The sequence below is a fragment of the Xiphophorus maculatus genome, chromosome 14, assembly GCF_002775205.1.
Source record: "Xiphophorus maculatus strain JP 163 A chromosome 14, X_maculatus-5.0-male, whole genome shotgun sequence".
NCBI classification, from domain to species: Eukaryota; Metazoa; Chordata; class Actinopteri; order Cyprinodontiformes; family Poeciliidae; genus Xiphophorus; species Xiphophorus maculatus.
Window position 1 is genome coordinate 6,744,709 of NC_036456.1, and position 18,507 is coordinate 6,763,215.

The 18,507-nt window shown below is 37.9% G+C and overlaps 1 protein-coding gene across 2 annotated transcripts; it reads left to right on the forward strand.

Moving 5' to 3' along the window:
* Nucleotides 1–2,377: 2,377 nt before the first annotated feature.
* On the forward strand, nucleotides 2,378–17,864 carry LOC102226269 (receptor-interacting serine/threonine-protein kinase 3-like). Of its 2 annotated transcripts, none has more exons than XM_023347158.1 (13): nucleotides 2,378–2,516; nucleotides 4,554–4,717; nucleotides 4,792–4,960; nucleotides 5,355–5,510; nucleotides 8,353–8,501; nucleotides 8,753–8,802; nucleotides 10,335–10,496; nucleotides 14,526–14,608; nucleotides 14,730–14,793; nucleotides 14,872–14,939; nucleotides 15,604–15,655; nucleotides 15,762–15,931; nucleotides 16,472–17,864. In XM_023347158.1, exons 2-13 carry the CDS (start codon nucleotides 4,560–4,562, stop codon nucleotides 16,649–16,651), a joined length of 1,461 nt encoding a protein of 486 aa, XP_023202926.1. In that variant the 5' UTR covers nucleotides 2,378–2,516; nucleotides 4,554–4,559; the 3' UTR covers nucleotides 16,652–17,864. The 2 variants fall into 2 exon arrangements, with proteins under 2 accessions (XP_023202926.1, XP_023202927.1); XM_023347159.1 differs by having other exon boundaries at nucleotides 15,774–15,931.
* The last annotated feature ends 643 nt before the right edge of the window (nucleotides 17,865–18,507 follow it).

Below are 18,507 nucleotides of genomic sequence, written 5' to 3' on the forward strand. Positions count from 1 at the left end.
GGGAAAACGGGGGTAGTTCACTCTGTTAAACACAGGAAGAGACGTATTTCCTCCGATAAAATACTTAAAAAAAAAAAAAAGTCACAATGATATGGCATTTTCCTAAATCATAGCAGCATAAATTCCTTTTGTCTTCCTTCAACTAGTGTGAAATTTAGGATTAAATGGTCATAAATAGTCAAACATGAAAATTCGGCTCAAAAGTACCAAGGCGAGACACTGTAAAGTCCAAAATGTACAAGAGATGTAAATACGTACGTGTTGACAATACAACTTTTTAAAAAATCCCCCCAAAAAGAACCAACTGTAATACACAAATAAAATAAACAAAATGAGATATAATGTTTTTACATGTGGCACAAAATCAATTTTAAGAAGAAAATAAAACAACAATAGATGGTTTGGAGATGCAAAGTAAGTTTGGTTCAATCTGATAAAGATGTGGAATTCTGGGAAAATGTAACCAAATTCATCTGAACAATGATCAAAAGAGAGAGAAATTTAAACAAAAGATTAAACAAAACAATAAAATGTAAAAGGTACCAAGGGAAACATTCTTTAGATATTTTATCTACAGCAGCCTATTGTTTCAGAAAAGTGTTTTTTTTTTAATAAAATTGTTTCAATTTGCCAGGTATCATGGACACCAAAATGCTTGAAATCAGACTGTAGAAACCTTTTCTGAGTAAAATCTTTTTTGATGATTAAGACAACCTTCAGTCTAATCTTGTAGCGGTTTTGTCGCTCAATCTTTCCACATCTTAATGTTCTTTCATCTGAACTATCCTGAGGCATTAGCCGAATATGAATCTGATTAGCCCCCTCTTTCAGTTCCAATAAATGCAAAAATAAAATGAACAGAATACAAAAGCCGTATCGGCTGCGTTCACACAGCAGGCAGATGCAGCCCAAATCCGCTTTTCTCACCCAGATGCGACTTTTCCACCGCAGTCTGAACGGCCCAATTTCAATCTTCACACCCTTCAAAAAAATCCAGTCTTTGTCACTTCTGCATGTGGTACCAGTTCGGATACATATCCAGTTGTTTTGAACGGTCATGTTGTATTTTAGCTGACCTTTATGTCGTTGATGTGAGGCTTTATGTGCGTCGCAATTCCGCACCAGAAGAAGCCAGACGTTGTAAATCAGGACGTAAACAGTGGCTAAAAATTATAATTACGAACTTATGAATGAAGTGTGTGATCACAAGGCCACCACTCAAAGTACTGACTACACATCCAAACAGACCTCTCTACTGAATTTGCAGTCGAAGCGCCACAAAGGATCATTGCTATTGTGTTTTCGTATTATCAGCTTCCTTTGCTTTTTGATCTTGTAATGATAATGCAGTTCCCATTGCTAAATGAACTATAAAATCGAATCATAATCCTCCCATTGCTACTTCCTTAAACAGACCGTTTATGTGTGATGCAGACGATCTTTCTTCTGTACGTGCGGGTCGCTTTGGAGACTTAAACCAAACACATCCGCTCTAAATCCCCCCAAATTAAATTTTGCCCGGGGCCCTGTCCGACATTGCTCCGGCTCTGGTGTAGTCATCAATCTGCTGCTGGTTGGAAGCATAAATCTTCTCTTCGCACTCCCACTATTTTTCCAAAAGTATTGTTGACGTCCTTCTAAAGTCATAAAACCTGACTTCTCTGGGTAACACTTCAACCTTTGACCTCATTCAGATATGAGTCAGAAGTGTTTGTGCTGACATAATTTCAGCACAAACACACACACACACACACACACACACACACCCACACACACACGCACACACACACACACACACACACACACAGGTGGCTGTAAATGTAAAAAGTACCCTCATTAAGGACTTTCAATGTTGGTTTTTGTCAGATCAGAGGTTTGTTGCTTCTGAAAATGGGACAAAAACATCAACCCTTGATTTTATCAGTGTTGTTTTATCACTTCCTGAAAAAAGTGTGAGGCAGTGCTTCAGCTGTTACCTGTGACCATAAATCTCCTGCTATCTGTTTCTTTCGCCCTCTGCTGGATAATTAAACTAAATTCTGTTGTCATTTACAGAAATGCCTTGGAATGCAACAAAATTTTTAAGATAAAAGGAGCAATAATAATAATCATAATAATAATAATTTGGAAGATTTCAGCATAAAATAAACTCAAATCTTTTACAATTATGAGGAAGCTTTGTAGAAGTCAGTTAAGTCCTGAATCTGATTCCTAAAAAAAACTGACTTTCACAAGCAGAATTAGTTGCTACCTGTAGGAAAAACAGCAGGTCTGCACAGAGTGGTGGGCTTAAAATCAAAACGATCAACAGGACTGGGTTATAAAACCCCGTTCATTGTGCAACCCGGAAGCAGAAGTGAGTGGGATTACTGGGACGGCTCTGAGCGCTTTCACTTCTCTATTCACTCAGAGCGACAACCAGGGAGATGAACGTGGGGGAATAAGAGGGCTTTATTGCCCTCCTGAGACTCTTTCGTGACAACTGAATGATGAGAGAGCAGAACAAATCCCAAAGGGTGAGTAGACCCCCTTTTTCTGTAAAAAAAATGTAAATAAATCACTTTGGTTCATTAAGCAGTGCGACCTTGTCGTAGAAAGGTTGTCCAGGTTTGTTTTATAGAATGAAAAAGTCTTTTTTAATTATTTTTTAAAACTGTTATTGATATAAATAAGCCGATGTTCAAGAGGGAACTGCTTATAACAGGTGACTTGCTCTGACTCTGAATTTTCCGCTGAGAACGCTCAACAAAAGAACATGGCTTCCTACTTACAGGGTGGCATACAGCAGAGGGAGTACATTATTATGGAGTCTGGGCAGATTTGTTTGAAAACTAGACATTTGAAAATGAAGTTTCGAGAGGAATTATTCTCATTGCTGTGGTACAGGGAGGACTGAAGACTGAACCACACCCTGGGACTTTTCTGTGAGGTACTCTGACACAACACCTACTTTAGATGGGAGACGACTTGGTGAAAAACATTAACCTCAAACTGAAGGGTGAGGGGCAAGATGTGCTGTGTTTCTGTACAGTTCCCAGATTTGTTTCATTGGTTCTGAAACCAAACTGCTACTACTCCAGAGACCAGATAAAGAAGTAGCTTAACTCTTTAATGACTGACTTGTTGCTTTAGTCATTTCCCCAACTTTTGGCTTTGTATTGATTATTCAAAAAGGTTCTTTTTACCAGGAAACTGGTAAAATTCCTCACGTTTAAGGTTGTTGTAGTCCTGGATAGTGCACGCCAAGACATTTCCCTTTTGGAAATTGAGTAAAGTAGATCCCTCAGTCTCCACAAATGCATAAACATTAGCAGCGAATGGAGTATTATGTGAAGATTGTTGTAACAGTACCTGCACAGAGACTTTTTAAAAAGCCTTCATGGATGCAAGTTGACCGTAACGATGCAGTTTGTTAGACATAAATGGGTAAATTTTTGATCGGCTTGTTGATTTTCATTCATTTATTTGATCAGAGGAATAATCAACTCCCCCGCCCCAAAAAATAAAAAGGAGGGGGGTTTTTTACGTTAAAAGAAAAAAGGCTCATCCAACGCTTGAAAAGTAGACCCACTAATTTGTGTGGTTCGGAATACATTTCGTGGCACCACGTTTTATTGACTGCCATCATAAACTGGTGGAGCTGCGTTTAGCTTACCTGCTGGGAACGTCTCTGTGCTGGTCGCCTTCATTAGCAAACAGGAATCCGGGAGGCAGCTGCTAACTCGTCCAGTTCAAACCAAAACATCACAGAGGAGGTTGCCATGACAACCGGTTCTGTGTTTACACTACGGCACCTGGGATGGGATAATGATCATTTACTTAAATGATCCGCACAGTCCTTCTCAGCGTTATGTGTATAAGTATGTAATAAAAAGAATGTGACATGTTCTAAGTTGTAGGCGTGTTCTGTAAATGAAATGACACAAATGCCGAAATAATCCATTTTCATTCAAGGTTCTGAGGTAGAAATATTCATTCTCAACGGGGTGAATATTTTGGCAAGACGCTGTACGTCTTCCATAATGTATCCATAATCGGCTGGACAGAAACATGGCTATATGAAGCCGACTGGTAACACTTACTAGCAGTAGGTCACTCAGTTATTTTGATTTGATCGTGGATCATGATCTGTCATATTTCGTAAGCATCAACAGTACAGAATGAAATTATGACTAAGATTTCAGCAATTCAATATGTAGATCCAGAATTCATTAACATATTTAAACTGATGAGTCCTTACTTCTTTCTTTCCACACTATTTTGATTGCTTAGCATTATTTGTTTTCATATCAATTGCTTAGCTTCTTCTAACAATATTCGGATATACGTGTTAAACAAAAATAATATACGTATACAGTAGTCATTTCCTATAAAAACAAATAAGCTAAAGCACCAAAGGCCATTGGAAATGTATATTAATTTAGAAGAACTCTTACGTTTGAGTCTGAAAACGTTCTCGCATAATATCTAATAACGTCTTGTTGAAACGTGAACAGGATAATAGAAACTTCAGCTCAACCTACAATGAAAGGATCTAATGGGTTTTTTTCTAGTGAACCATGGCGCTGCATAACAACCCTGCTTTGAAAGTGATTAAAGACACTGATCTAGAGGGATGGGAGGTGATCGGATCCGGAGGATTCGGACAGATCTACAAAGCCAAACACCGGCAGTGGTGCTTTGATGTGGCCATTAAGCTGCTTCATTACGACGACGGGTGAGTACTGCACATGACTGCCTGTTTGGCGGAGCTGCAAAACAACGTGCTGATGGGAAAACCTCCAACCACAGCACAAGCAAGGATCTGCTGCGTGAATTGGACATGATGCACCAAGGATCCAACCGCCACGTCCTACAAGCCATTGGGATCTTTAAGGGTCAATCACCTTCTTCAGGGTCGTCAATTCAGCTGGGGTTGGTCATGGATTTCATGGAGCGAGGATCGCTGGCTAACCTCCTGGTATGCAGCTGGTACACATTGAATTATCTCAACAGCTTTGAATGTTTTACAGTAAGGTTTACTATCTTGACCCAATGCAATTCCACAAAAAGGATCAGTGTGTAGAGACGATCTGTTTCGCAACTTCCACAAAACTTTGACTGGGTTTTTACAACAAGTTGACCTAGAAAGTCTACAGAAAATGTTGTGGTTTGGATTGCAAGTATATTGAGGTCATGAATAAACTGCAGTCAGAACAAGAGACGGGGTTTGTGATGCTCATGTGACACCAATGTTCATGTGGCATCATGTTTAGTTTTAAAACAACAATTTCTTTGCAGTAGAAAATGGCACAAGGTAAGAAAAGGAACTAAAAGACTGTGGAATACCTCAACTATGTAATCTCTCTTATCAGCAAACTTTACAAGGACCCCCGCCCTGGCCACTGGCTTTCAGACTGACTCACCAGGTTGCTCTGGGTATCAACTTCCTCCACAGTCTCTCCCCTCCTGTGCTGCACTTGGACCTGAAGCCCAGTAATGTGCTGCTGGACTTGGATTTAAACGCCAAGGTGAGTCCACTGGTTCTGGCAAGAGCTCCACACATTTACCCACGTGGACAAAAGTTGTTGACAACCCTCTGCTAATAAACAAAAACAATCCACTAAAATATGGTCCCTAAAATAACTTGATCATAGTAACAATAAATAAAAATCTACAGAAAATTAACTAATGAGAATCAAACATTGATTTTTGAATTATGGCTCAACAATCTTTTTTTTAAAAAAAACAAACCAATGAAACAGGTGATGGCACCATTAACAGCCTCTTGAGGCAATCACCGCAATCAAACACCATTTCTGTCGCTGTTGTGGAAAAATTTACTGTGGAAATTTCTTTTTTGAGTGAAAAAAATTTGTATAGCAAGAGTCTGGATGAGAAGAAGTAAGACACTTACCAAAAGCTCACGAGGTGAGAACAAAAATGCAGAGTCAAAGGAGCCTCAAGTCTGCTCTGGCTAACAGTAGATTCTGGCTGTGGTTTTGTAGGTTCTGGTCAGCAGATCTTATGACAGCAGGGTGTCAGTGTTTGTGGTGTTTCCCAACAAAGAGAAGAGGCTTGTTTGAACTACAGGTGTGAAGATTTTGATTGTTATGCGCCAAGGATTCTGTGGAGCTCAACATGGATGGATCTAGCCATTTGGCTTTTGTTAAGGAAAGGTGCTTTGTGTTTGACGTTATAGGGGACAACTTTGATCCTGATCAATTCTGGGTCGGGAAAGTAACGCTTGGATAGTCTAGGGAATCGCGGGTTTCTTCCATGCTGTTTTATGGCATTGTTTTATGTATGCAAGAGCAGCTGACCAATCAGACTATTTAGATCATGAAAAGGAGTGGACCAATGAGATTGACCCACTCATCGTGGGCAAACGGCACATTTCAGCTTCTTCTGCAGATGTTCAATAGGATTTAGAGCAAGGCTCATAAAAGGCCAGACAGGAATAGTCCAATCGCTTGCTCTTAGATATTCTTGGATGCTTAGCTCTGTGTTTTGGGCCATTAACCTCATTAACCTACAGGTTATGGGTCTTCCAACCCCCAAAATGTTCAAGCGTTCTTTTTGTGGAAAAAGAAAGCTTTTCCCCTGGGCCACTGGGCAGCACATTTGTGTCAAGAATGCCTTGATAATCTTTTTGTAAATATATAATCCATTTACGGCTGGCGCTGGTGGCCTTTTTCAATTTTTCCGACATTAGGTAGACAGGAAAGAGGGAGGAAGACATGCAGGAAAGGTACAAATGTTGAGAGTTGAACCAGGACAGCTGCGTACCTCTGCCCGCTCTACTCACTATGCTACGTGACGTCCAAATTCCTTGATAGTTTGAGATTCCATTGTACCCAGCACAGATTCAAAACACCCTGTCAGATGCAGCAAATCAGACTCAGAACATAACAGAACTTCCTCCATATGTCACAGTATGAACTCTGTTCTTTTCTTGGTATGCTTCTGTTTTGAGTCCATGAACATAGAGCTGATGTGCCTTGCCAAAAAGCTCCAGTTTTCTCTCGTCTGTCCAAAAGGACATCCTCCCAGAAGCTTTGCAGCTTGTCAATGTGAATTGTGGCAAATTCCAGTCTCATTTTTTTATGCTTTGATTTCCTCTTTGGTCGTTGGTTCAAACAGCAATGGATAGTGCAATATTACACTGATGTACCCTGACATTGGAGTTCATATCTATGTTCCACTCTAGTCACAGGAGCATCAAGCTAACTGAAGATGCTCGTTTTGCCTTTACCTTTATCACACTTGTCTATAAAGTTCTTTCTAATCTCCTGAGACGACCCTCTCCTTTGCGTCCTGTGGTCCATGTTCGGCGTAATACACACCATGTCACCAAACAGCCCAATGACTACCTGTCAACCTTTAAATAGGACGACTGACTGCTTGAAGCTTGAAGGCACTGGGAATGCTAATTCGAGGACACACATTAGTTTAACATGTCCCTATGGACAAATTATCTCTAATCTTTTCTAGAGGTAGCATTATTTTTGTCCAGGCTTGTTTCATTAGTCTGTTGTGTTTTTTGTTGAACCACAATTCAATAGCAATGTCTGATTTTCAGTGGTTAATTTTTGGGGGGTTTTTTGGGATTACTTTTGTCAGTTTCAAATTATTTCAATGTCATTAACAGAGGGGTATCAGCAAATTTTGCCTATTAGTTAGATAAATTATGAACAAGTAAAAGATCATTTTGGTGCTTATAATTGTAAACTATAAAGATCTTTAATAAAAAACAGATTACTTACCTGACATTAGCCAGGTTTAAAATGTGTGACTGGGAACCAGCCAATTTAAATAAACTCTACCATTTCCACCAAGAAAAGTGACCTGGTATCCAACCAGAACTATTCCACAAGATTATTGACAGCAACAGAAAGAGAATTGTTACTTAACAGTGGCAGACCTTTACTGTGTTTATATACCTAATTCTGTATGACGTAGAGCAAAATCGTGTAAAATTGAAATTTGTCTGTCCAATTCTGGTTTTATTATTATTGTCCGTCTCTAAAGTTATGTGTTCTACACATCATTGATAAAAATGGTTTAAATAAAAAAAAAAAACATAATTTTGAGTGATTTGTGTTGATGAAAGTTTAAATAGACGTCTCACCAGAACAAAAATATGTTCTTTCAGTCAAACATTATTCTGTTCCAAAATCCACGGCAATCCACTGAGATGTCGTCAAGAACAGGTGTTTCTCTTAGTGCAATTATCTCACAAAGAAACATCTTTAACCTTAAGTTAATGTTTGTGTTTAATTTCGGATTTTTACATTTTTTTTATGTGTCACAATCAGAATTATAAAATGGCATTAATATCACGGTCTGATTGTACTTATATCCTCTCTTTAGCTTACAGATTTTGGCCTCGCCAGGCTTTCCATCAGCATCACTCGAACTTCCAAGAAGGACAGCGAAGATCCGGGAGGGACCATGAGATACATGCCTCCAGAGGCGTTCGACACTTCATACAATCCCTCACGGGCCTCCGACATCTACAGGTAGGGAGACATCAGGGCACTTTTATTGCTCGTCAAGCAGTTTATATCTTTCATTCCTGATATAGGAAGTGAAAGATATGAGGAAATATTTTTCATCAACTGAAATCGCATGAAGCTCTCATGCGATTTCCTCCTTTTGATGAAATGGCCGTGGGCTCCATTTCTTGAGGTTCTGATTGCAAGCAACAAAAACAATAAGGAGGCGAGTTAGCTGCTGCAGTAATCCCTGACTCTCTTAACCTCTGTTTCAGCTTTGGCATACTGCTGTGGTCCATTGCAACAGGAAAAAAACCATATCCAAGTAAGCTCCTAATTTGCTCCAATGCCGTGTCGTATTTTCGTGGCTGGAAAATGATAGAATTTGCTTGTATCGTTTTCCAGGTTTAAGTACCTGCAACCATTTACTTAAACCTGTTTTTACTCTAAACCACTTTATGTCAAAGTATTCACTTCCTTCAATGTTTTACCCTCATACAAATTAATCAGGAGAAACAAAATTGGTCTTCTTTTTATTGACAAGAAACTTTTAATGTCAAAGTGGAAACTGATTTCTTCAAAATAATAATAAAAAAAACCAGAATGGAAATATTTTACACAAAATACGTAACAACATAAATATTCACCCCATTTAAGTCATTATTTAGTAGACGCAACGTTAGTATTTCAATGTCAAAAAAGCCAAGTTTTGCTTTTTACTGATTTGCAAAAGCAACAAAAAGGATAAAACATCCAATCAGGTGATTACTTTTCGTAATAGGCACTGAAGATCCTAAATTATTTTTAAAATGCCAATCAAACCACTAAAACGGCTATCAACAAAAAAACGTAAACTGCGCTTTTAAAAAATCTGCCTTAGCCCTCGGATGGTCATTTTCTTAATTTGAGAAAGTTCAAGAGTTTCAGATTTGGAAATATAGGTGATCTAAATAAATTCAGATGTCACAAAATCTGTGAAATGACCCTTAGCCCGGATCCCGGATGTCAGAAGCCAGCATTTATCGTGTCATTATTGTGGGGCACACGTGTAATATGGTATTTTAATTTGTACTCAAATTCCCAGAATATTACAAAAAAATATGTAGGAAAAACATCAGGAAATTTGAGCCTGGAAAAATACATACTTTTTTTTTTTTTACTTTTTATAAAAATACATAAACGTCCTGTTTTGACTTGTAATGCTAAAAAGTGAGTTGGAAGATTAATTAGTGAAAGGTGAAGTGTTATCACTACTGGAGTGTTAACCAAAGTTTTAGTCTTTCTAAGTATGAATGATTGACAGTCAGCATTTCCCCTCCAAACAATACATCAGGGAATCAATACTTTAGATGTATCCATGACAACCAACATGAAATTAAGTCAGTTGCTATCAGCTTATCTTGAAGATAAACCCAGTAAATGCAGATCAAAATCACTGAGAGAGAGGCTGTTCAATTAGCAACTCCTCCTGATGGAAATAAATAAATAAATGAATAAATGAATAAATAAATAAATGAAATTTGACAATTTAAACTGTAAATGTGACTTTACTGTCACAAAAACTTTAAAAATCCTTGAAATGAAGTTATTGAGTATTAGGGTTATATGGGTGTTTATAGGCTAAATGGAAAAAACTGAATTTGAACCACTACTAAGAAATACATTTTTAAACGGCATCATCCTTTATGCACATTCAACTTTCTCAGTTTTAGCAAGTGTCTGCTCCATATATAGTTTTCATCTTAAATAACCGCCAGGCAAGATGTAAACAAGCGAAGATTCTTAAATGTAACTTTTGCCAGCGGGACATTTTTTTTTTTATCACACCTTCGACTCCGATCTCTGCCTTTCCTGCAGATGCCATGTCCGCCATAGTGCCTATCCGCATCCCCATGGGAGACCGTCCTTCTCTGGATGACATCAGGTGTACGGATGCCGGAGTGGCGGGACTGACAAGACTCATCGATCTCATGCAGGAGTGTTGGCGCTCAAATCCCAAACGAAGGCCTTCCTCACACCGTAAGTAAAAGTGGTACAGTTTTCCAAAATGAGAGAAATTGATTTAAAGAAAAAAAACTCATTAATACAAAAGAATGGTGCAAATCTGTGTCCTATTTTGTATTGTGTTAAAAAAAAAAGTATGCTGAATTAGTGAATGCTACTACATAATTTTCAGCCACACAGCTGCCTGTCAGAGGCCAGGTCCCATTCAAATCTCACCTCATAGGTCCATCTTGGCTTGGAAATGCATAGATTGGTCCTCTTGCACAGTGTGAACACTCTTTGAGGGAGGTAGACAGAAGAAGAGGAAGGAGGACGCTTCACGTTTACGAGTTGTCTCGGCTGCTGAATGGGACGCTGTTTTGGCGGCGCGGGAAAAACAAAACACATAGAAATATGTCGGATTTGGAAAAGGCGGATTTGGGCATAAACTGGTATGTGAATGGTTCGGTTGGAAATGGAGATAGGAAATGAGGAAGACATGGATTTTGAAGGGTGGACGCCAGTGGGGAGAGGAAGAGGGAGAGGACGTGGAAGAAATAAGATAGACGAAGGAAAGGGAATTGGAGATATTCAGGGTAGTAAACGAGAACTGGAAGGAAGTAGTTCAGAAGAAGAAAGGATAGTTAGGAGGAAAGTTGTGAGCGGGGAATTTAAAATAATATTAAAAATCAAGAACGAGGAAGAACAGGATAACATCAGCCCCATTGTAGTGTCAAGAGAAATAAAAAAGAAAATAGGAGATGTTGAAATGGTAAAAATTTTGAGAGATGGAAACCTATTGGTAGTTTGTAAAAATGAAGAACAAAAGAATAAGGCTTTAAATGTGGATAATATATGTAAAAAAAAAACGTGTTGGAGAAAAAAATCATGGGAGAAAATAAAAAAATTAGAGGAGTGATTTATGGGATCCCTGTAGATCAGGGGTGGGCACTCCTGGTCCTCGAGGGCCGGTGTCCTGCAACTCTTAGATGTCTCCCGGATCCAACACACTTGAATCCAATAGCTGAATCACCTCCTAAGTGCAGTCAAGTTCTCCAGAGTCCTGATAACGACCTCATTATTTGACTCAGGTGTGTTGAAGTAGAGATACATCTAGAAGTTGCCGGAGACCGGCCCTCGAGGCCTGGAGTTGCCCACCCCTGCTGTAGATGAAGATCTTGATCAAATTAAGAGAAGTATTGTATTGTAGGTGCAAAGGTGAATAATTTGAATAGATTGTCAAAAACAATAAATGAAGAAAAAAGTAGGAAGTTTGTCAATCCTCATTAAATTTGAAGGAAAAGAATTGCCACAAAACATCCAAATATTATATCTCAGTTTTCAGGTCAGACCTTATATCCCTCCACCACTTTGTTGTTTCAAATGTCAAAGGTCACAAAGGACACATAGCAGCAGTGTGTAAAGGGAAGCAGAGATAAACAAAATGTGGTGAAGATCACAGATTAGAAGAATGTAAAGAAGAAGCACAAGAAAAATGTTGTAACTGTGGAGGGCAACATAGAGTTACGTATGGAGGATGTGAAGTAAGGAGGAAGGCAAAAGAAATCATACAGATTAAAATGACTAAAAACATAAGCTATGTTTTTAACTGCTTCATATGATATGATGTGGGTTGAGGGATTATTAATTAAATTACACACGTTGGGCATTAAAGGGAAACAGGAACAGAAAACGAGAGAGAGAGAACAAACAGAGAGTCAAATTCCACAGCAAGGCAAAGTACAGTCAGAAGAAAATCTCACAATATCAGTAGAAAAACTAATATTATTCGTAGCATATGTTATCAACTGCACTGATCAAGCCAAGCATAAAACTGAGAAGATTTAAAATAATAGTGAAACGTTTTTGGGGTTTAAAGAGGATCATGGGAAAACATAAAGAAAAGGTTGGAGGTAGATGGAAGATCAGGACCATCCGGTGAAAGTAGTTCATGTTAATATTACAAGAAGTTTATTTGCTAACGGACAGGAACTTAAAGGTTATATTGATAGTCTTGAAAGACAACCAGAAATTATTTGTGTTCAGGAAACATGGTTTAAAAACAACATTAGATTTTGTGATTAAAGGATATAATAGTGTAAGAAGAGATCGACAGGAAGATGTGGAATATTAATAAAGCAAGGGATACAATATCAGGTATTAGGGAAAGAACTTGAATATATAGTTATTGAAATATGGGAACAAGAAGGTAAATTTAAAATAATACATTTTATTATCCATGTAAAACATTATGAATTGAAATAATGGAGGAGTTAACAGAATATTTGGGAGGGGAAGTAATTGGGTGTGGGGATTTTAATGCAAATAGTACATTGTGGGGTAAATGTAGTGATAAAAATGGACAAGTTATAGAAGAATGAATGGAAATGAAAAATCTTTTATGTATTAATGATGGGAGGGGAACAAGAATCAATCAAAAACAACACCAACATCAATTATACCACCATGGAGAAGATATGTCAATAATGGAAAAGAAACAAGATCAATCTTACATCGTAGATAGTTATTCAGTACAGTTACATGTAAACAATTATTATCATCAATATATTCAAATTTATACAGATGCATCAAAAATAACTGGAAAAATAGGAATAACTTTTGTAGTACCAGAATTTAATTTAAAAATAGGAAAACGAATTACAGATGGATTATCAGTTTACACAGGAGAAATGTTGGCAATATTATTAGCTTTACAATGGGCAGAAGACATAAAACCATTAAAAACAGTGATATGTTCAGATTCAAGCTCTGCATTATTAAGTTTAAAATATAATCAATCAGATAGTAGGATGGACATTTTATTAGAGATATTTCATACATTATTCAGAATACAAAATATGGGTTTGATAGTTACAGTATATTTGTGTGGGTTGCAGCACATATTGGGGCAGAAGGAAACGAGAGGGCAGATAAAATGGCAAAGAGGGCAATTCAAAATAATATTAGTTTTACAGTTAAAACAAGTAAATCTGAGGGAAAGAGCATTGTTAAAGAAAAACTGATGGAAAAATGGCAAAAAAGGTGGGATGAAGAAAAAACAGGAAGATGGTTTTATAAAATTCAGAAGATAGTAGGAGAGAGAAGAAATGGAAGAAGAAATAGAAAGAAGGAAAAAGTGATGACAAGGTTAAGATTTGGACATACAGGACTTAATTATACACTTTTTAATATACAAAAGCATAAAACTGGCAAATGCGATTACTCTGGAAAATATGAAACAATAGAACATGTTATATTAGAATGTCATAAATATGAAAGAGAGAGAAGATGTATGAGGAGAGAGTTTGAATGTATTAAGGAAAAGGTTAATAGATATTCTGAGGAAGAATTTGGGGAGTAAACATGTACAAATAGTTATTCGATTTTCAAAGAAAACTAAATTATTTCATAGAATTTGATTATAGTAGGTGTGTTTGTGAATGAGTGCATGATATAGATGGGTAGAAAACAAAGTCATGTATAAGTATGTACGTGTGTGTGTGTGTGTTTGTTTCTAATACCTCGTGGGAACCATTTTCCTGACATATACTACGTTGTGGGGACACACTGCTCCTTGTGGGGACCGAAGCCTGGTCCCCACAAGGGGAAACGCTGTTATTGGGTCAGGGATCAGATTTAGGACTAAGGTGTGAATTGACTTTTGGATAGGGTTAGGATAAGAGTAAGGTTTAGGCTGTAGAAAAGAATGGAAGTCAATGGAAAGTCCCCACAAAGATAGCTGCGCAAATGTGTGTGTGTATATATATATATATATATATATATATATATATATATATATATATATATATATATATATATATACATACATCAATATAACATAACACAACGTAGATTAAACAACAGAAAATAATTCCTGTTGGCAAGTAACTGAATGAAGCCTCTGTCCATAACTTTGTTCAAAGATAACCAACAATGACAAGTGAATAGAGTCAAACTAAACTCTAATTAAAGTTTTTTTTTAATCTGGTGAGAACAGTCCCAAGTATGGAGGAATGAACTAAACGTGAAATTCTTGAAGCTAACGTGACTTCGGTTTGTCGACAGAATGCACAACTGTGATGGAAGAACTGTTCAAGATGCACAAACCCACAATTCACGATGCCGTCCACCACGTCCTGCAGAAACTGGTGAGGAACGAAGTCAAGCCACGTTGGCGTGATGTAAAATTTAACATGACGCATCGCAATATTATTTTTATCAGAACTTTTTGCCCCGGCCTGACTCAAGTCTTTCTCTTCCTCTTTCAAGGACCAAACTGAAAAAGAAAGGATTACACACGGGCTGACAAAGCTTTCCATTACTGAGACTTCAGGTTAGTCAGGTTATTAAACAAGCCCGCCTGGCTTTCCGGAGGTTCGACTTTTACTTTGCCTTCTCGTTGTTCCTGCAGCAGAACCAGTAAGAGCTGCAGCGGCAAACATTTGTGACAGTGTGCGGACAGGACCGCCGCCGGTTCAGGTGAGCATTCTGTCAGAATGACTGAAAGCAATTGTGAAAAGCAGGAGGTAAAATGACCTCGCACTTTACCAACCAGAGTTGGGTTAATGAATGAAAACAGTTTAACATCCCCATCATCATTTTTATGGTGAGAATCGAGGAGGAAGGAAAGGTCCTTAACCCTGTTAGACAAACAACAGGAAGACTGTGACGCTGAGTGAGGGGGGAAGGGGAGATTCTTCTTCGTATTGCAGCAACTCGGCCAGTCCTGTGGTGTTGCCACACTGCAGATTTTTTTTGCTGGTGTGAGGAACTAATGTGCATATCACTTCCTGCTTCACTAGGGGGTTTTTTTTGTTGTTGTTGTTGTTTCTTTACGGGAAAGGGTGGTGAAGAAAGCAAATGTAAAAATGATTTCAACATTATTTTAAAGATAAGGTGATGGAATTACATGGCCACCTGTAATTTTGCAACTTACTCAAAACAAACTGGAATTTATATGAAAGAGAGAAGATTTGCTGCGTAAAAAATGCAATAATTCGTGTCTTGTTCTCTGAGGAATACTGATGCAGTTTTTAGATTAGATGCAGGGTTTTCAACCAACAATTTTCATGTCACACACAAAAGCTTTATTTTTTATTTATGTATTTATTTACTCTTTTTTTTTTTTTTTTGCATGTTTCAGGAAATAGCCGGTGCTTGGCCAGCAAATCAAGGAGACAATGCAGCAGTCGGAGGTGAGAAAGACGCTGTTAGCTGAAGCAGCCATTGATTAGGAAAAAATATCTGACTTGGAACAAGTCATCTGTTATGGTTTTACATGTTGAGATTAATTTATCTTAGTTTTGTTTTTAGATCCATCACCTAGTTGGGCTGTAAATCTGTGTGATGTTGATCAGACCCGCCGAGCAGCAGACCCTGAAACGAAGTCGTCCTCTGTAGAACCCACTCAACCCACTCATTTGGCATTCAACGGCAACGCAAAAAATCTGCCTCCGTTATTTCTGTGTCAGGTATGTCGATGATCATCAGACAATCTCTTACCTGTAAGCAGTCAGACCACGTCAGCCATGAGCCATCACCTCGGAGGAAACAAATCCAGGAGTTTTATTCCCGTTATTAACTAAAACGGCAAAGTGGTAGATTATTCTGACCTGGTTTGTCAGAACAAAAAAGTTAAAGTCAAAGATACAACTGGTACGGGACAATCTTTAACCAGGCTCACAATCGAATTTTACTGTATTTTTTTTTAAAAAAAAGCTTTCATTGGAAATCATCCCCATTTGGTATTTGAAGACACATTTTTAAAAAGCTAGTCTAAAAGAGCTAGTCTGAGTTAACCTTTACCTAAAGCTGAGCTCCAGTTCAGACTCCTGCCCACTTCTAAAGCATTTTTCTGCTGCAAAAAGGTGCTTGAAAAACATTTAACAAAAGTTACCATTCGACTGACCCAGAAAGCGTTCCCTCTGAATTGACGTCATCAGACGCATCAGCATGTTTGCTTCCACCTAAAAACAGAATTTCTTTTTGATCAGGCGTTCTTTTCTCCGCAGCGTCAGTTTTCCAGCCCTGGCACTTTCAACATTCACTGCTCCAGTGTGACTGGACTGCAGTATGGAAACAACAACACGATGCACATCAGCCTCTCCGGATCCTCCGAGAGAAAGAGGCACCCGACGGCGCCGTCTACTGTTAGCTCCTCACAACAACGCACAAGTACAGCTAATCCATAGATTCCCAGAACTGTTTTTTTTATTCTCTTTTTCAAATAAAACAGGATATTTGGTTTAGCTTTTGTATGTTAGTTATTTATTTCTTGTAGCATTGATGCGTTTAATGCAGCTTTTTGTAGCTTTTCATCATCTTTCTATTATTACTACTGTAAATCATTTCGTGTCTTTTGTTTGGAATTGGTTTTAGCAGCAGGCAAAAACTCCAGGCCAGCTTTTTGCACAGTCACCATTAAATACAAGCCAAGGTGGCTGCTGTTTTTTTTCTCTTTTCACCAACTGTGGTCAGAAAATATCTACCGTCAGAGCGCCAACATGCCTTAGGATGCCAGAACTTGCCTTCACAACCATCTGACTATAATTAAAAGAAGCGAACGTTTGATTCGAAGCTTTTCAGGAATGTGTTTTTAAGAAAGGTGTATAAGCTGAGGTTTTCATTTTTTTGTGAAAAAAATGAAAACCTCATTTTTCATTAGTTTCATTTTCACTAGTCATTAGTTTCACTGAAAGAAATATTTTTTATATTCTATTTTTGCAACAAAATGTTTTAAAGAGATGGTACATATAAATATAAATTAAAGGTACACATGCTATTCTTTTGGTATTTGCTGCACTGTTTTTTGCTTTACTCTGTAGAGGCTTTGGAATCGGGAGTTTTAATAAAACAGTGAATGACGAGCTTTAAAGATTTTTGAACAATGTCTATTACGTGAAATGTTGGACTTTGAAACATTTTTCTTACCTGATGAATGCTGTGACTTCAATGAAGCGTTGCAGCTGGTGAATGTAAAATACTTCTGTTAAAACGATTAGGAGACTATTTTCAGGTGCGGATGAAGATGGATTTGTGTGTTGATGTGTGCTGGATTCATGCTGCGTTACGTTTGGTGACGGAAGACAAACCTTTTAACTTCCAATATGGAAAAAGCCACAAAAATGCCTCATGACCTTTTAAATCCAACTTGGAAATCAAGAGTTGTGCCACCAACCAATGCCACACAATCCAATATGGCTGCTCCATGACTATAGTACTGTGTTAACAGGAGGTATGGTCAATTTATTTACCCTTCAGTAAATACACAGATTACAAAGCATATTATATAGTGTACATTGGCAAGGAGCTAGTAATTATGTTGGTGCTGTATTTCCGGTTGTGATTTACAATTGTCATTATTAATGTAATTATTATGGGTCAGTAAATTTTCTTATCCTGCTATCAGAGTCTGTATTCATTTTATTTTATATAATATAATTTATTTCTAGTTTTTTTTTTTACACTTTAAATTTAACAGTTGTACCATAACATGTTTTTAATTGCAAATTTCTGATAATTAACAAGTCAGTAAGTTATGTATGTCATTAAATTGAGAAAAAGGGCTAGGATTGAGTAAGGGCTCACTTCCTCCTACACCTTTTCAAACAGATAAGAAGCGGTGAGCTAATAATTTGGTACTTGGTTACGTATACGCACTCGTTTTCTCAAAGACTTCCAAACAGATTTTGAAGTCCTTGACCTTTTTTTTCCCCTCTAGTCTCCACATAATGCAGTTTTGTACTCCATACGCGCATCTCCAAAGTGCTAACACAGGCCTCTGCTGAGTCCCAGGAAGCTGACACAAATCAGTTGTGATGGTCCAGCATGAACCCAGCGAGTTTCTGGCACTGGTTCCCACTTCCACAGCCAGTCTTCCATCTGCCACCGGATCCACCGCAGAGAAAGATAGGGAGGACGGTCTCTGTACATCAGCAGGAGCAAAAAATGGATGTCATAGCTGTTTGGGATTCTAAAAGCAATGCGTCAGTTTTAATAACCGTAACAGATTTTGATATGTTGGCGCTGTAATGTAATTTAATGGTGC